We start from the raw sequence: 16,064 nt of genomic DNA, 5'->3' as shown, positions 1-16,064 counted from the left end.
ACAATAAATGTACAAGATTTAGGAGATGTAGAAGGATTGAACTTACTTTACAGAACAGAGCTGAGGTTAGAGAAACTTTGTGCGACTGTTAAAACAGCTGAACAGGCTGATCAATACAGAGAAGAGATAAGTAGAAGTCATGGCTTATAGTTGTTGTTGTTGTTGTTGTTGTGAGAAAACCTTAAGAGAAGAGAATTGATTGGAATTGAAGCTGATGCTCTGAGTGATTGTCAGATGGAACACAGATGTGCTTCATCTGACTGAACTAAATGCTTCCTTTACAGAGAAGATTTACAGGAAATACTCTGGTCTCGATTCACCAGGTTTTTATTAGGCTGCAGTCTGTTGTCTAAAACAAGCTTTTACATCAGGATAAAAAGGTTAAATGAGGCCACAGTACTTTTGTGTTTTGCTATGTTAGTGATTTGATTTGTAGGAAAGGAAACACTGGAGAAAAGGAGGCCAGGAAGATCATAACGTTTACACACACACCTACACACAAAACAACAGTGTTCAAAGTATCTCTGAAAATCCTGAAGCCATGGAAAAATCCTGGAATGTATCTTTAAAAAAGTCAAACTCCAGTGTTTATTCATTCTTTGGTTGTCTTTTGGCAATAAAATCATAGTTCCACAGTGTGCAGAAACTATCTGGTATTTTACTGCATAGTGTGTTTACATTACAGAGAGAGAAAGAGAGGAAGAGAGAGAGAGAGGTTTGGAGAAATGTGCTTCAGAAGGAATTCACTTTGGCAGATACAAGAACACAACTGAGCTGGAAATCCCACACACACACACACACACACTGACATTTCATCACATAAATACATGAACCGACGACGAGCACAGTTCAGCGTGTTGAATGACGTTCAAGATGACAAAGAATGAGCTGGACAACCTTAAATGACTTAAGACATTTTTAATAGTTCTTTGTGGCAGCAAACACAATGACTATGTGCATGTTATGGATATATAGAGCATTCTCTGGAAAGAAACAGAAGTCTTGTCTCCACTCAAATACATTAAAATAATCAACTGTAAAAATTCAAATAGAAAACAATCTCTTAAAAAATTAAATGGAAAAAAGGAATGACTGAAATAAGAAAAAGACAAATATTCCAGTGGTATTCTGATATCCTTTTCTTTTTTAAATATTTCTCATGAACTTGAAAAACAGCCACATGTTTGTATCTGCTGGTACAGATCACCTTGCACTGTCCACCGTGAGTTTATAGCAGACATATCAAAGCAGCAGGCGTGTGTCGGATTATATGCAGTGTTACTGGATTCAAAGGGAGCTCATCCACTCGATCAGAAAAAAATGAATTCTACATCTGATGTAATTGAAAGACCTCTTGCCGTATCTGCAGCTCAAAAGACATTTACATTTTATAAGTGACTTCATATAGATGCTACCGTTGTTAACAAAAGTCAGTGAATCCTGAAATGTGGACATTTTAGATCCACATTTTCCTCAATCGCCAGAAGTAAGAAGCACTGATCTAGAATCAGCGTGTTCATTAAGAGCACTGAGGTTTACACTTTTACATCCTGAGGCTGGCTACAGTATTGTGTTTGCATAGGAATAAATATTGCATGGAGCAGCTGACATCATCTCGCAGGATTCCTGTCAGACATTACACCGCAACATCATGGCAACATGTCTACTGATGGCTTCTGAATACAAATAAGAGCAAGGCCAGACATTCAGCAACTACTGTTGCAGTTCAGTGGGAGGGAAAGTGGGCGAACAACACACACAAACACACAAAAACACAGACAACTGAACACACATATGTACTTGTCTCAGCAGTTTGGGGGCAGTTTTCCAGTGTGCTTTATCCTCAGCAGAAATACCACAAAACTGTTTATGAAACCTAGCATTTATGACAGCATGGTCGGTACCGTTCAGTAATTACAGATGGCATCACGCACGCACACACTCAGACCTACATGAACTAACACACACACATGCAGGAAGTGCAGCGCACATACAAAGACTAAATATAGGCAGCTTACTTCACACACTCAGATATTCTCATGCACGTGAACACAGGCATGTGAACTGCTCAGGCTAGGTTTTGTGTGGAAACACCCTTTTAAGAAGCTTTTCTTTTTGGTTTAACTGACGTGTTCAACTGCAGAAGAACCTCCTCCCTCCATCTTACTCTCACTTCTTCTGGTTCATGGGGATGCTCATATGTATTAGCAGGTTTTCTCCATATACTGTAACTGTTGTGGGCATGTGTGGTAAGATAGCTTTGACAAGTTTGTGTAAAACACCCCCCTTTTTATAGAATCATAAGCATGCACACCAGTGAAAACAATCCCTTCTCACATAAAAAAATTATCAAATGAACACCCAAGTGTTGACTGGTAAGACTGGTCCACACATCGTTCCAGTGCAAACTGTGACTGGACAAATATGTGCGCGAAAGGACAAGACTGGATTTCTAATAGTTGGCACTTTTTCAATGACGCAGAAAAAATATTCACATTTACAAACAGCAACATAAACATACAGCATATCGTACAAAATAATACGATTTGTAGGTTAAAAAAACGATATGAAAAACTGTTCAGTGGGCTTGGCCGGAACATCCAGAGAAAACTCTGCAGCACCTGCAGGATGTGCCAAATTTAGGACACTGAGTCTACATGTGGGAAATGAACGCAAACAAGTGTGGCTGCCTCCTGAATTAATCTTTGGAATTGCTAAAGATGCCCTTTATGAATGACAGGTGACACAAGTCACAAATTTACAAAGAGAAAGACAATAACAGATATGTGCACATGCTGAAGAAAGGAATTCAATCTTTATGAAACTGGCAAAGATCGAGAGATTGACGAGACAAGGACAACCAGGGGTTTAAGGCTGTGGTGAGATCCTCCACCACTTCCTGTGGTCCTAGAAGACACCATCACCGCTAGACTGAAAGAAGGTCCTGCCAAGACAAGCATCAAAGAAACAAGGACCTTTTTGCAGGAGGATACTCTCAGATTGATAATGTCCATTGGAATGACTACAGAATACATCCGAGTTGTGATATCACCGACTCTGAGTAGAAAAAATAAAAACTTAATTGGACCGCGTAGGAGCAGTCTCAAGTAACTCCTCTAATGACTCTGCTCCTTCTAGTTTAGGCTCCTCCCTTTCCTCTGTCTTCTTCTTCTTGGCGGGCACCTTGCTGGATTGGGGTGACTCTTCCTGCATCAGCTCTTTGGCCAGAATGTTGGTCACTGCATGACCAGCTCGTCGGTGGTTGGCTAGGGGAGAGAGAGAGAGAGAGAGAGAGAGAGAGAGAGAGAGAGAGAGAGAGAGAGAGAGAGAGAGAGAGAGAGCATAAAAATTAAAGGGGGAAAAAAATACACATCATGTTTATATCATAACAAGTCCACGCAGATATGTCAGTGCATGCCATGAAGCGACATATCTGACAAGATTAATATTTGTCAGTTTGCAGTACAAAACCACATCAGCAGCCAGATACCTTCACTGCAAAATTAAAACAGACAATTAGTCAACACACTCACGCCTGTGCTGAACACACATACACAAGTATGTACCTCCAAGGACACCAGAGGCTTGTGTTTTAAAATGATAAATCACAACATGGATGCTTGCTTTTTTTCAAACATACAGACACATGCAATACCATGACACACAGATGCACGAATGGCTTTATAGTGTGGCTGTATATGAGTGGATTAGTGTGATATCTGGAGCAATTCAATGCTAATGTCAGATTAGACTCCTCATGATCTAAAATAGACTTAGAAAAAATGAGAGGAAGGAAATATAAGTGACGTTCACAGGAAGAGGAAGAAGCAGAAAGATGGGGAATGAAGTGAAAAGTAAAGAGGGAGGGGTGGGGTAAGACGGAGGGTGAGACACCAGGAAGAGCAGGATGATTCATGCTGTGGGAAGATTAAAGAGGCAGGGATGAATGAAAATCAGACCAACACAGATGGAGAGACTAAACGAGAGAGGGGAGGAATGTCAGGAACGACAAATAAATTCATAAAATAGATCACAGAAAACACGCAGTGAGGAGAAGATGAGAGATGCAAAGAGAGAGAAAAAGAGATTGTGCCCTAAAGACGTTGTTGTTTTTATTCTTCTACATGCTTACTCTGTTATTTCTCCTCCTCATCCTCCACCTACACATACCAGCAGCAGCCGCCTTGCCCTTTTCTCTCATACTCTCCCTCTACCCTTTACCACTCTTCACTCTCCTGTGTGGGAGGACAGCTGTGTAGCAGCAGCCATTTTGAAATATATAGGTCAGTGAGGAGATGGTGTTTGTGTGTTTGCTGTTATGTTATGCTTAGTGTATGTTCACAACTCTTTATTCCTCATGCAAAATACAGTTATGAATGCAATGTTAACATCAGAACAGGACACATTGTTATCAAAAACATTCATGTAATGTGTTCTGTGTACTGATAACAAAAATGTAATCATGATGCAAACACATGCATGCAAACAAACCATGGTAACAAAAACAACAAACCAACAATTGACACATGGTTCTTATGCAGCAAAGACACACAAAAACAAGAGTTACCGAACAGGTCTCCAGAACTAGCTGTGACAAAGACACAATTGAGTCTGGGGAGAAAGAGGAGATTGAAGATTTAGAGTCATGTTCACAGTTGACTTGGGTCAGAGTCACTGGTCTGATCAGCACAGACAGCTCAGGTGTCAAATCATCACTTTGCTCTTGAGACACAGATCTCTCTTCATTTCATACGAGCACCAATACATGGGAACACTTCCTCTCTTTCTCAGTCTGCTATCACTTTGGATTCCAAATCTATTTCTGTCCCTTTCCAAACACCACCGTGCTCGGAAAGTGACTAATTAGAAATTATGCAAATGACCCCAAAACAGTGTGTGTCAGTGTGGGTGTTATTCTGTGTGTGTGTGTGTGTGTGTGTGTGTGCGTGTGTGTATGTACTGTGTCCTAAATAAAAAAACAACCCGCAGAGAAAAGCTCTTCAAAAGCTGTCAACCCAGCTCCTTCCTCCTCCTCTCCCCTCTTGAGAGAGGAGACAGGGAGGAAGCAGAGCGAGGGGGATAAGAGTGACGATCAGAGGGATGTTGTTTTGGAGGAAGCTTAGGAAAATGATGAGTGAAGACAGAAACCTGCAGATTAATACAAAAAGCTCAATTTGCAGATAAGCTCTTGAAGTTTAAACAGTTAAAATTCATCTCTAACTGTCTCTGGAGAGTACACCATATATTGATAAGTTTAGATACACACATATAAAGTATTAGAATACTTAAAGGATAAGATTACACATATTCACTGTATATTTCTTCTTGTTAAGAAAAAAAGTTCTTGGGTTTATCAGTGAAGTGTACCAACAAGAGAGTGGATCCTGTCTGTTTTTGGCACCTGCCTGTCTAAAAGTAAGCAGACCAACTCCACGTCAGCGGGTAAAAGCCAACTCAAGGTTCACCCTCGTTTTGGAACAAGCTTTATCCACTTGGCGTTTCGCCTCACTATATTTATACTTTCTCTCCTTTGTCACAACGTCTGTCATATTCACCGGTCTGAATGGCGCACAATCATTGAATTGTATGAACTCCCAAACTCACCTGGGTGCTGTCATTGGCTAGGGGAAACACACCACCTCCCTGCCCAGTAACGTCCCAGGTCAACCAAAACAAAAGATGAAAATCCATGCATAGGAAAGGGTCTCTGCAGACACAGTCGTCAGCACACACGTAGGTATGCCCATAAGGGATGATTGAGCAGCATTACTTTTGTATAAATCTATACTTAATGTTTTAGGAAAAAGCTACTGACTCTATCTTTAATTAGTTCTGCACTTCAGATTTAGTTTTTCAAACAGAAACAGTGTTCAACAAAATAAAAATAAAAACAGAAATTGAAACTCTCACTCTTCAAGAGAACGTGTCAGCGCTTTGTGTTAACTTCTACTGAATTACATGACTTGCAGGTCATAGAGTTAAGATGTGACTGTGACAAAAACTAGCCTCTCGTCCAGAATACTTTAAACATTTTAACTAGCTCTCTTTTGATATTACAAAAACATGAGGAATAGTACTTCTTATTGTAAATGTTATTAAATGTCATATGTCACTCAAGAACCTGTCTAACTTGACCTGCTCTCCTAATAGTCTTTTTTTGTAACCTGATCGACACTTTGGACTTAGAGGCAGGGATCAAAAATGTTGCTTCAATGTTGATCACTCTTGAGACCTTCTAACCTTGTGGAACTTAAGTAGAAAAAACACCGGATCAGCCCTTTAATACGTGGCACTACAAACTTTGGAAACTCTCAGCATGTGTCGTATCAGGAAACTAGCTGAGAATTTATCCAAATGATCCATGCACTTGGCATGAAGCCTGGTGTGTGCAGCGCTAGGAAACGAGACGTCGGGACTCACAACAAAGGCTGTTTTTAGGTCTGTTTACCGGTGGGAGAGAGTCTGAATGAGCATGTTTGCACAGTGAGGGGCGATCAGGAACAAAGAGTTTAGTCTGTAAGATCATCTGTAACACATTGCACTGCAGGAGACCAAATAATGACAGACTGATGATGGAAAAAACTCATTGTTGGACAGTATGTGTGTGCTGCCCTAATAGGTGGAGACCACATAAAGAAGGACATCAGTAAAGAGAAACTTTGTCGTCTTGAAAATGTGGTGCAGCTCAAGATGTAGGGGTAAAGTGAAGTAGCAACAACATTTTCAATATCTCACAACCCCCCCTACATTACAATGTACATCAAATGTGGAGTGTGGTGCAAGTGGTTGAATAGGATGCAGCCATCTTTCTGATATTGGTTCACTGAAAGTAAAGCAGCTGCAGCAAAGTAACGGTCACATAACAGCATGCTAACTGTGCCAAGGCTAACATGATGGTGAAATTGCAGCAGTAAACTGGATCTACATGAGAGTCTCTATCTGAGCGGGGACTAATATCGCCCTCCTCAGGCCGTATTGCATAACACACTGCTGCTCTGCACTGGGAGACTGTGGGGAAAAAGTGACGTCATCAAACACCACCAGTGGCTTGTGTTTGTGGGATGGTATTGATGTGCAGGCATTTTATATCCCCAAATGGGCTCAACTGGGCACATGTGGAGCTTACTGGTCTGTCGTCTCAGAGTGTATTATGTATGCATGTGACATCACCACTGCTGCAGTAAAGACCTGATTGATGAGTGCGTTCCAATTGGTCTAAACGATCTCTCCTCTGTGTCTGTGTGTGAGTGTGTGTGAACATCTGTGAGAGAACAGATCTTTATAGGGGTCTTTTGTAGAAACAGACCGTCTGCACAGCCAGCGTGTGCCTCTATTGTTGCTATCCCCTTTATCTCAGGGTCTCTGTTGTGATTGGCCCTTTGTGACTAGTTGCTACTGTGATTGGTTGCTCTGGAGAGAGGGTCATGACCCAGCAGATGGGTGTTCAGCCACATCATTCCTCTACACACGACTGCCCTTTAATTACATTAAACACATACGCACACAAATTAGCCTAATGTAGCCGAACTGAATCTTCTGTATTTACATAAAACACACAAACAGACTCTAAATAACAATTTAAAGCAAATAGTCAAGTGTGAATGTGTGTGAAAAAGTATGCATGCCATCTGTCCTCTGCATCGTGACGTGGCTGTTTGGGTGTATGTATTGGTATGCAAACATGCATGTGTGTCTTTGTATTGGCATGCAAGCATCTGGTGTGTGCGTTTTGTCTGTGTTAGAAGGGGGGTGCAGACAGACTGAGGGCAGACAGCTGAGGACACCACATGCAGTCTGCCCATTCTACACAACCAGCACAAGCACACACAGTGAGCTGAGGTGCCGGTCAAAGGTCAGGGGGCATACAGCCTCCATAGACTCGTGGCTCTCCATTCAGTCACACTGATATGACACAATGAGCGTGACAACACACTCAATAGGCCCTCAGTACTTCTTTTACAACCTGTTGATGACGTTTGTAGCCAACCACAGCTGTGAGGGGAGAAGAGAAAGAGGGGGTACACACTTCATGTGATGAAGACCCTTACATACACAACAGGGACCACTAGCTCCAAAACTATTGTGAGTGCTTGGTTATTAGAGCACATTTTAGAAATGTCATCAAACCGTATTAGTATTCATGAGTGCTTGGAAAAGAATGAGTTCCTTGAATGCGTGCTGTAAATAAATTAAAGTTGAAATGATTATTTGAAAATCAGCCTTTGTCAGTGTGTTATTTCTTGGCATGTCTCTTTTTAATGTGGGATAGCAACCAGTGCAGCCTCAGAGCAATGTTCAAATGTTCAAAAAAGATAAGAAATCATTAGAGATGGGACCGATCTGATCCAATATCGGTATCAGGTCTGATATTGATGTAATATACATATCGGATATCGGACTGAAGTAGCCGATCCACGTCACTGATAAAGACAGCTAGTTGGCCACTTTAAACATTCTCAGCTCGCATTGTCTCAATTTGAAGATGTTCAGACTGAACTGTAAGAAGTGTCCCCAAATCAACTCCATCACAACGTTCAGACGAGATGGAACAGCTTCACAAAGTTCAGATATGTTACTATGGAACTATGGAGCCGTGCTGTTAATCTCGTTGTATTCTGTCATACAATGACAATGACAATAAAGGCTTTCAATTCAATGCGAGATGGATTTGTTTGGGGGGCTACTCTGTGAAATAAGCCACATGAAGTATTTCAAGTTAATGTAATACGAGTATTTTTACTTCTGATGTCTGAATTCAATGTTTTTAAATATTATTGACATGAAACACTAACAAATTTTTCTACTCAAAGAAATGTAAAGACTGGTAATTCCTTGTAATTTCTTATAGAATCTGTTTTGTATATGCTGGGGAGTAACTTAACATTGGCCTTTAAAAGGTGTTGAGTAGGGGGTTTAGTGTGGGCAAATAGACAATGCACTAATAGAATTTAAATTCCTTTTGAATTAGCACTCCCTTTTTTCAAAGCTTGATCAGAGTTTGGTGAGCTCGGCGTGTTGCACTGGATGGACATTATCGTATTAAATTCAGGTTGAATGGTTTTGATGCTAGATACATATGAATAACAGTCTTTCAAATCATTGCAGTAAATAAAGCAGCGTGCTGAGGATTTCCTGGTCTCCATAAAAACATGAACAGAATCGATCAACGTGATCATCGATATCCAGTCTGTCTGCTCCTTCAGGCCCTGAAGCCAAGTAGGATTTGACGTTACTGTCAGACTTTTTTGTCCTAATGCAGTTTCTCTTCCGGACTCCTGACCTCACCAGCGACATGCAGGAAGTTAACATCTTTGATCAACATGCTAAACATCTTTTAGAGTGAGAAATTAAACAAGCTGAATGCTAACTCTTGATACATTACGTGTTTCAACGCAGACAGAATCATGAGCTGCCTTCTGATGAAACAACGTGTGGCATCCAGATTTGTAAAAGCAGAAGGTCAGATAAGATGTGATTACATCGTGCAAATATTAGGGTCCTTCAAAAAGTCCTTGAGCATACTTTGATATAAGAATAAACAACACAATCATAAAACAGAAATATTTGTTACTGTTTAAGTGATGATCCAGCATGTCTGTTTTAGAACTGTAAAAATGAACAGAGAAATCAGTCAGCGAGAGAGAAAGAGTTGTTAAAGTAAGGCACATTAAACAGATTCCACTGATCATAAATTACTGTGGAGACAACATGGAAAACCTATTGGATACAAACAGGAATGAATCAAAGAAACTGAAGAGTAGGTTTGATTCAAATAAAGAAACATTGAACTGAAGAAAATCTTAATTTATAATGTTTGGGAACGGATCAACTAACTCGAGTAAAAAATATCTAAACTTATTACAACATTATCTGAAGTGAAAGTGTTTTAAAATTAACAATCACTTTACTTTCTTTACTGCTTCTTCATACTCCCAAACTTATGTTACTGTGTGGAAGAGTCCGGGAACACATACCAAACAATAAAGATCCAATCTCCATCCTTCAGAAAATCATCATCTTCATTATTTTCAAGGAAAAGGGTCCCTTTGTGGTACTCACATAACTTTTACATTTTAAGCCAACATGTATGATTATGTCCTTTCTCATACGTCTTTAAACAGACATCATGTCACTAGGATTAGTCCTGATCAACCTGATGAGCCTTTGTTTTATGTTTGCAGTCCCACTACATGACACCTGACCACAAATACCACTGGACACAAGGGTTTAAATGAAGTGCAATTACATTTGATTTGCATGGGAAAGTAATTTAAATGTGGTAAATGAAAGTGTTTCAAAAGGCTTCAAGGCTAATGGCACATAATATTTCAATATCGTTAAGGATGGAAAGATGAGCCAACAATTTACCAAACTAATGACAGTTTTATGAACTCTATTTGAACACAACACAATCTCTTCCATCAATTAATCACATTCTGACTGCAGTTTTTGAAGATTAATTACTTTTCCTTCAGCTGCCGTCACATTACGAACGAAAGTTTTTACTCAAATGTATTTCTCTTTGTCCACTTTTCTGCCCTGCATGCAGAATAGTATTAATATGTCAAACTTCTTGTTGAATAAACATTCTGATTACTTTCCATGTGCACATGAGCTGAGTAAAGGAGCGTTTAAATCCTACTCATGGGGTCCCATAGCCTAGTGGTTAGTGTGTGCGCCCCATTTTCAGAGGCTATTGTCCTTTAAGCGGGCGGCCCTGGTTCAAATCCGGCCTGTGGCTCCTTTCCCGAATGTCATTCCCCAAACTTCTCTCCCCTATTTCTGACTATCCACTGTTCTCTTAAAAAAAGGCATAAAACGCCCCCCCCCCCCCCCCCAACACCAACCTTTAAATCATACTCCTACAGGCTGCTGTTGCCCCAGCAGTGCCAGATATATATATTTATATATGTATATAGTTAAGCCAGAGCCTCCTCTAACACACACACTCCTGTTGTTTGGTGGAAGACGTTACAGCACTTCCTGAGTGTAAAATACAAAGGGGATGACTGGTAAGGAGCAGCACTTTAAAATACGTAATGGAAATCCCCACAAAGCTGACATTTTTCTCAGTACCTAACATTCAATCCTGAACTGAAAGAAAACAAAAAGGACAAGATGGGAGCAAACTGGAGATTGGGAGGAGGCACTGATACATACAACCACTTAAATCTTCCTTCTCGTGCGTAACAAGAAAGGCACTCTCTGCCTTTCACTCTCTCATGAACACATGTTAAGGTATTTCCTGTTAGGAGTATGAGGTGGCCAAACAGTAGTATGGGTGACTGACTAAGCCCTCAAATGGGCCCCATTTCTTCTCTTACAGTGCACTCTCCCCTGCTTTTCCTCTTCCTTCATTTCCTCCTTTCCATGTTGTCTCTGTCCGTTTGGAGGTGATAATCTGAGCTTTTTGTGATCAAAGTAAGTTTGCGCCAATAAAATGTTTTCTCAGTGTGACCACAGAGGACCACTTGTCACAAACGGTTTAATTGCTATGCAAATTACATTTACAGGGTAAATAAACACATTAAGAGCATATAAGAAACACTAAGAGAAAGAAAACAAAAGAGAAGTGGGGGAGAGTACAGTCGCTCTCTGGCTCTGAGCTATTTCTCTCTGCAACACCGCTTCACATCTGGCTTCTATTGAGGGAGGTATTAGGTTGCACACAGTCTTCCTGGGCCTCTTTTATGTGTGAATACTCAACCTACACAATAGTGCATGTGAACACACACACTCACACTGTCTCTCTCTCTTTCTCTGTTAATGGGCACTGGACACTTTCCCACTCACATAGTTGCACAAAAGCTTCCCAACACAAGGTTTCATGTTACAAAGTTAAAATTTCAACAACTTACACTGCCTCATTTTATTTGCATGGTCCTACCGAATCCTTTTTATTCTAAAAATGTGCTTCATGTACAAAACAGAACACAAAGAAGAGAGAAAAAATCTCTGCAACAAGGGAATGTAAGTGGATTGGGCAGTGTTGGAGACAGCTAACCTGATTACCGCTTGTCTCTATGAGCTTCCAGACTGAACAACATGTCCTGAATGAAGATCAATACAGTCTTAAGTTGTGTACAGGAAGAAAAAGTCTAACATCAAGGTGAAGTATGAACAAGCACAACACATTTGTGAGTGGAGGGAGACTACAATGGCTTGTATTTTCCTCATGCTTTAGCCAGTTGTTTAAATGTTTTGCCTTTTGCCCACTCAGCAATCCCACTTATTGAACTTTCTGCACACACTCTGGTTTGTCCTCCTCAGTGCTACATTCATATTCCTGTTATTTTTCCTTTACATAACTACACCCTCACCAGTTGTTCTTCTCTCAATTACCCAGCTGCCCACACCCAACCTTTGGCAGCCTTCCTCTTCTTTTGTGCTCGTGCCAGCCATTGGTGGAATAGGCTTTCCCCCCTCTGTAACCCTGGCCAGAGACACTGACACAACCCACAGCAACAGATGGAGGAGAAACCAGGAAACACAAACAAAGCTGTTGTTTTTGGTTGACAGAAACATGGAGACAGAGAGGAAGATGGAACGAGGCTCCTCTGCTACATGTGTTTCAGCGTAGTATGCATACCACAAATGTGTGAGAAAGGAAACTGAAATCTGTAAATCAAGCAAGACATAAGACTTTCAAACATCTGCATGTTTTGTTAAGATTGACTGCTCTGCTTGTGTATGTGTACCTGCTTGTCGAGGTCCTCTCTTCCTTCTGAAAGCAGCGCCCGACTGCAGCGCCTCCAACAGGCCATCCATGATACCAGTTTCATCACCCTCTGTAAACACAGCAATAAAAACAATAATTTTAACTTCACATTTCAAGAATATTTACATCTCTCTTACACACACACTCACACAACTACATCACATAAATGGTATTTTAAAATCAATACAACACTGAAAGATGTGCACATTTTTCCCCCAACAACACTGGAGGGATTGCTTGTTTATCTTAACCCTCTACCTATCTCTGATTCTCTCACGCACAACAACACACTGGTGGGCAAAGGGGTTATTTAACAGCCACGTGGCCATTTAAGCAAATTAGCTACATTAACCTAGATAGTCAGTGACCTAATTCAGCTATTGTCACATCTAGGGGCTACACCCCACATCTTTAGGGGTATATAACCTCTAAACAAATTCAGCATCATCAGAATGACACACCCACTGAGACCACAAGTACGATCTCCTAAACATTAAAATAGCTAAGAATGAGTCGTGTGGCTTCCAGTTTAAAGGGTGCTGACTGGAAAGGAACCTGATACCTGTGTATGTGTACATGCCGATTGGTCTTTGTTTACATTCACATAGTCTGCACAGACTTCAGTGTGGTGGGCTTAAATCACAGAATGGGGGCCAGACTAAGTGTGAGGGGGGCACTGTGTGTACAAGTGTGTGTGCGTAGTGATGATTGTTCTGTGGGCAGGATTCAGTGGCACAGCTCAGCACTCGGGCAGATGGTTTTAATTATTTTCTTTGAACCTAAATAGAGACACTGGGGTCTCAAAAAGGGGCAGTGAGGTTGTGGGTTAAAGGTTTATGTCTTCACCTTCCCAACCCCCAAAACCAAACACACACATAGTACTACTTATAAACACACACACACACACACACACACACACACACACACACACACACACACACACACACACACACACACACACACACACACACACACACACACACACACACACACACACACACACACACACACACACACACACACACACACACACACACACACACACACACACACACACACACACACACACACACACACACACACACACACACACACACGGATACATGCTCAGTATTTAATCCTGCAGTAAGCCATGAAGCAGATGGCCTGTTGTCTCGCCTGTCACGTCAGAGAAAGTCTGACACACTCCCAAGCCTTTTCACAGCTCACATACACCCCTCAATGTCCATGTCCTGGAACTGCACAGATACATCAGGGTGATGCAGGCCATGTTTTCCTCCTTCCGGGGAAACACATCTGGCACATTTCCACTCACACTAATCACATGGTTGGGTTAAACCACAAGTGGAAGGACACAGAGACACAAACCTATTTGTGAATATGTACTTGAGGCAATTAGGAAACCAAATAATGACCTGGCTGTGTATAAAACAGGGTTTTTGTTGACCGAGTGAACTCAATTAAAACTGAAACATCCTTGGAACAGAGCACTGAAAAACATCATAAAAACAGCTCAGTAGTGTCTTTATGTGAGTGCAGCCTAAGGCAACACTATGTAATAAGCATTTTTTATCCCATTTATCAAACAGGAACTTAACAATGTTTGGTTTGTTGTTGAATAAGTAATATGGCTGGAAAAAGTGGAAAAAACCCTTGGATTCAATCACTTGTTAATCATGTGCTCTTCGTAAAGCACATGATTATTTTTGAAATAGACATCTAGTCGATGGTGCCATTACTGACACTCAATATTGAAATGGCCACATAACATGTGCTGGCAAAATCGAACTCAACAACGTCAGAGCAAAGGCATGGATTGAACACACATCCTACACACACACACACACACACACACACACACACACACACACACACACACACACACACACACACACACACACACTACAAGCGTGGTAGAAACAGTGAGGTACTGTCTGGAGCAAGTAAGAACATAAGATGGATTAATTAGAGTAATAGCATTAGATCATGAGCTCTCAAAGATGTCTCTGCTGAGGCCTACACAGTGACATATTCTATCAAGCACACACACACACACACACACGCACACGCACGCACACACACACACACACACAGGGTGGACAGCATCTTGTGTTGAGCAATAGCACCCCTAATGGATATTCACACAACAACCGACAAAAGGACATGAAAAGAAAAATTTACAAAAATTGGAAGACAACAGGTCTCTCAGGCCGAAAACAGGAAAGACATGGAAAATGAAGAAAACAAAGTGTTGAAGTAGGTTGAAGCCCCATTTTATATTTTGTTCTCCTGTAGTTGTGCTCTTCTCCTACAGCTGCCTGAGTGAGACATTATGATAGCTAGGCTCCCCTCCATCATCTATTTTTACTCTCTCTTCCTCTAACCCTATTTTCAAGAAGACAACAACACAGTCTAATCCCAAAGAGAGCATCTGCTTCTCTCCTCTACTCCTTCCTCACTCCCCTCCCCCACACGTCTCTCTGTCTTGTTCGCTCTGTGGAGCACGAGCACTCCTGGTGGCAGTTCCCATACCAGCATCTGAGAGGGTGTGTGAACCACACATGCACACACCCTTTAGTAAATGTCAGAACCCACAGCCTCCAACAATCTTTTACAGGCAGCACTGACACCTAGCTGCAGAAATGAAAAAAGGCTGGTTTGAAGGCAGTCTGGCATATATCCAAAAAGAAAATGTATGACAGCAAGGGACTGGATTTTCAGTTCAGGAGGAGGTAATATTTCTCTAATTATTTGGGCAAAGATGTGACTTGACTTGGAGTAAAGATAGTGAGTGTGGACTTTTGGATGTGAATTAGGTACTTTGCTAATCCTCTGGCCAAAGTCTTCAACTCCTGTGTGCCTCATAGCAAAATGAAGCAAAAAATAGAAGTTAACGATTAGATAAAAAAATATGAAATAAATAATAGTCTGATAAAAATCTCAAAAGATATATTTTTTTTTACTATAACTACAATCACATGGAAGGAGCATGTGAGGCTCCACTGAGGGAGCGTCTGTCTGTCTGACTCACACAGGAATGACAAGGCCACAAACTGCAAACACACACTGACCTTCACTGGCTCTAACCAACAAGTGGGATATTATGTTTAAAGAGACAGACAGTGAGAAAGAGGAATATTGAGAGAATTCATGAGATTGTAAAGGTATTTGAGTACATGGGTGGGAATGTCCAACAGAAAAAGGGAACAAGGAAGAGAGAAAAAGTGTAGCCTATAAAACAACCTTTGTATACTAGTCATCCAGTATGAGCGTTATAAGCAAATACAGAACAAAGGACAGGTGTGTATGCCAGACATGAATTTAAATAGGGGGATGTTAAATGACT

At 41.0% G+C, this 16,064-nt stretch overlaps 1 protein-coding gene across 3 annotated transcripts in view; it reads right to left on the bottom strand.

Moving 5' to 3' along the window:
* Window positions 1-1,354: 1,354 nt before the first annotated feature.
* Window positions 1,355-16,064, bottom strand: part of LOC132981932 (protein diaphanous homolog 1-like) — a 96,201-nt gene continuing 81,491 nt past the window's right edge. For 2 of the 3 annotated variants that reach the window (XM_061048072.1, XM_061048073.1), the window contains 2 exons: window positions 12,699-12,788; window positions 1,355-3,266 (listed from right to left, as the gene is read on the bottom strand). In XM_061048072.1, the coding sequence (XP_060904055.1) occupies window positions 3,079-3,266; window positions 12,699-12,788 (278 nt within the window). In that variant the 3' untranslated portion in view covers window positions 1,355-3,078. Of the gene's footprint in view, window positions 3,267-4,567; window positions 4,612-12,698; window positions 12,789-16,064 lie in introns of all 3 variants that reach the window. The other variant, XM_061048075.1, reaches the window with a different exon arrangement.

The sequence above is a fragment of the Labrus mixtus genome, chromosome 10 (assembly GCF_963584025.1).
Source record: "Labrus mixtus chromosome 10, fLabMix1.1, whole genome shotgun sequence".
NCBI classification, from domain to species: domain Eukaryota; kingdom Metazoa; phylum Chordata; class Actinopteri; order Labriformes; family Labridae; genus Labrus; species Labrus mixtus.
Note: the sequence above shows the minus strand (reverse complement) of the source record. Positions and strands in the feature narration are given on the sequence as shown.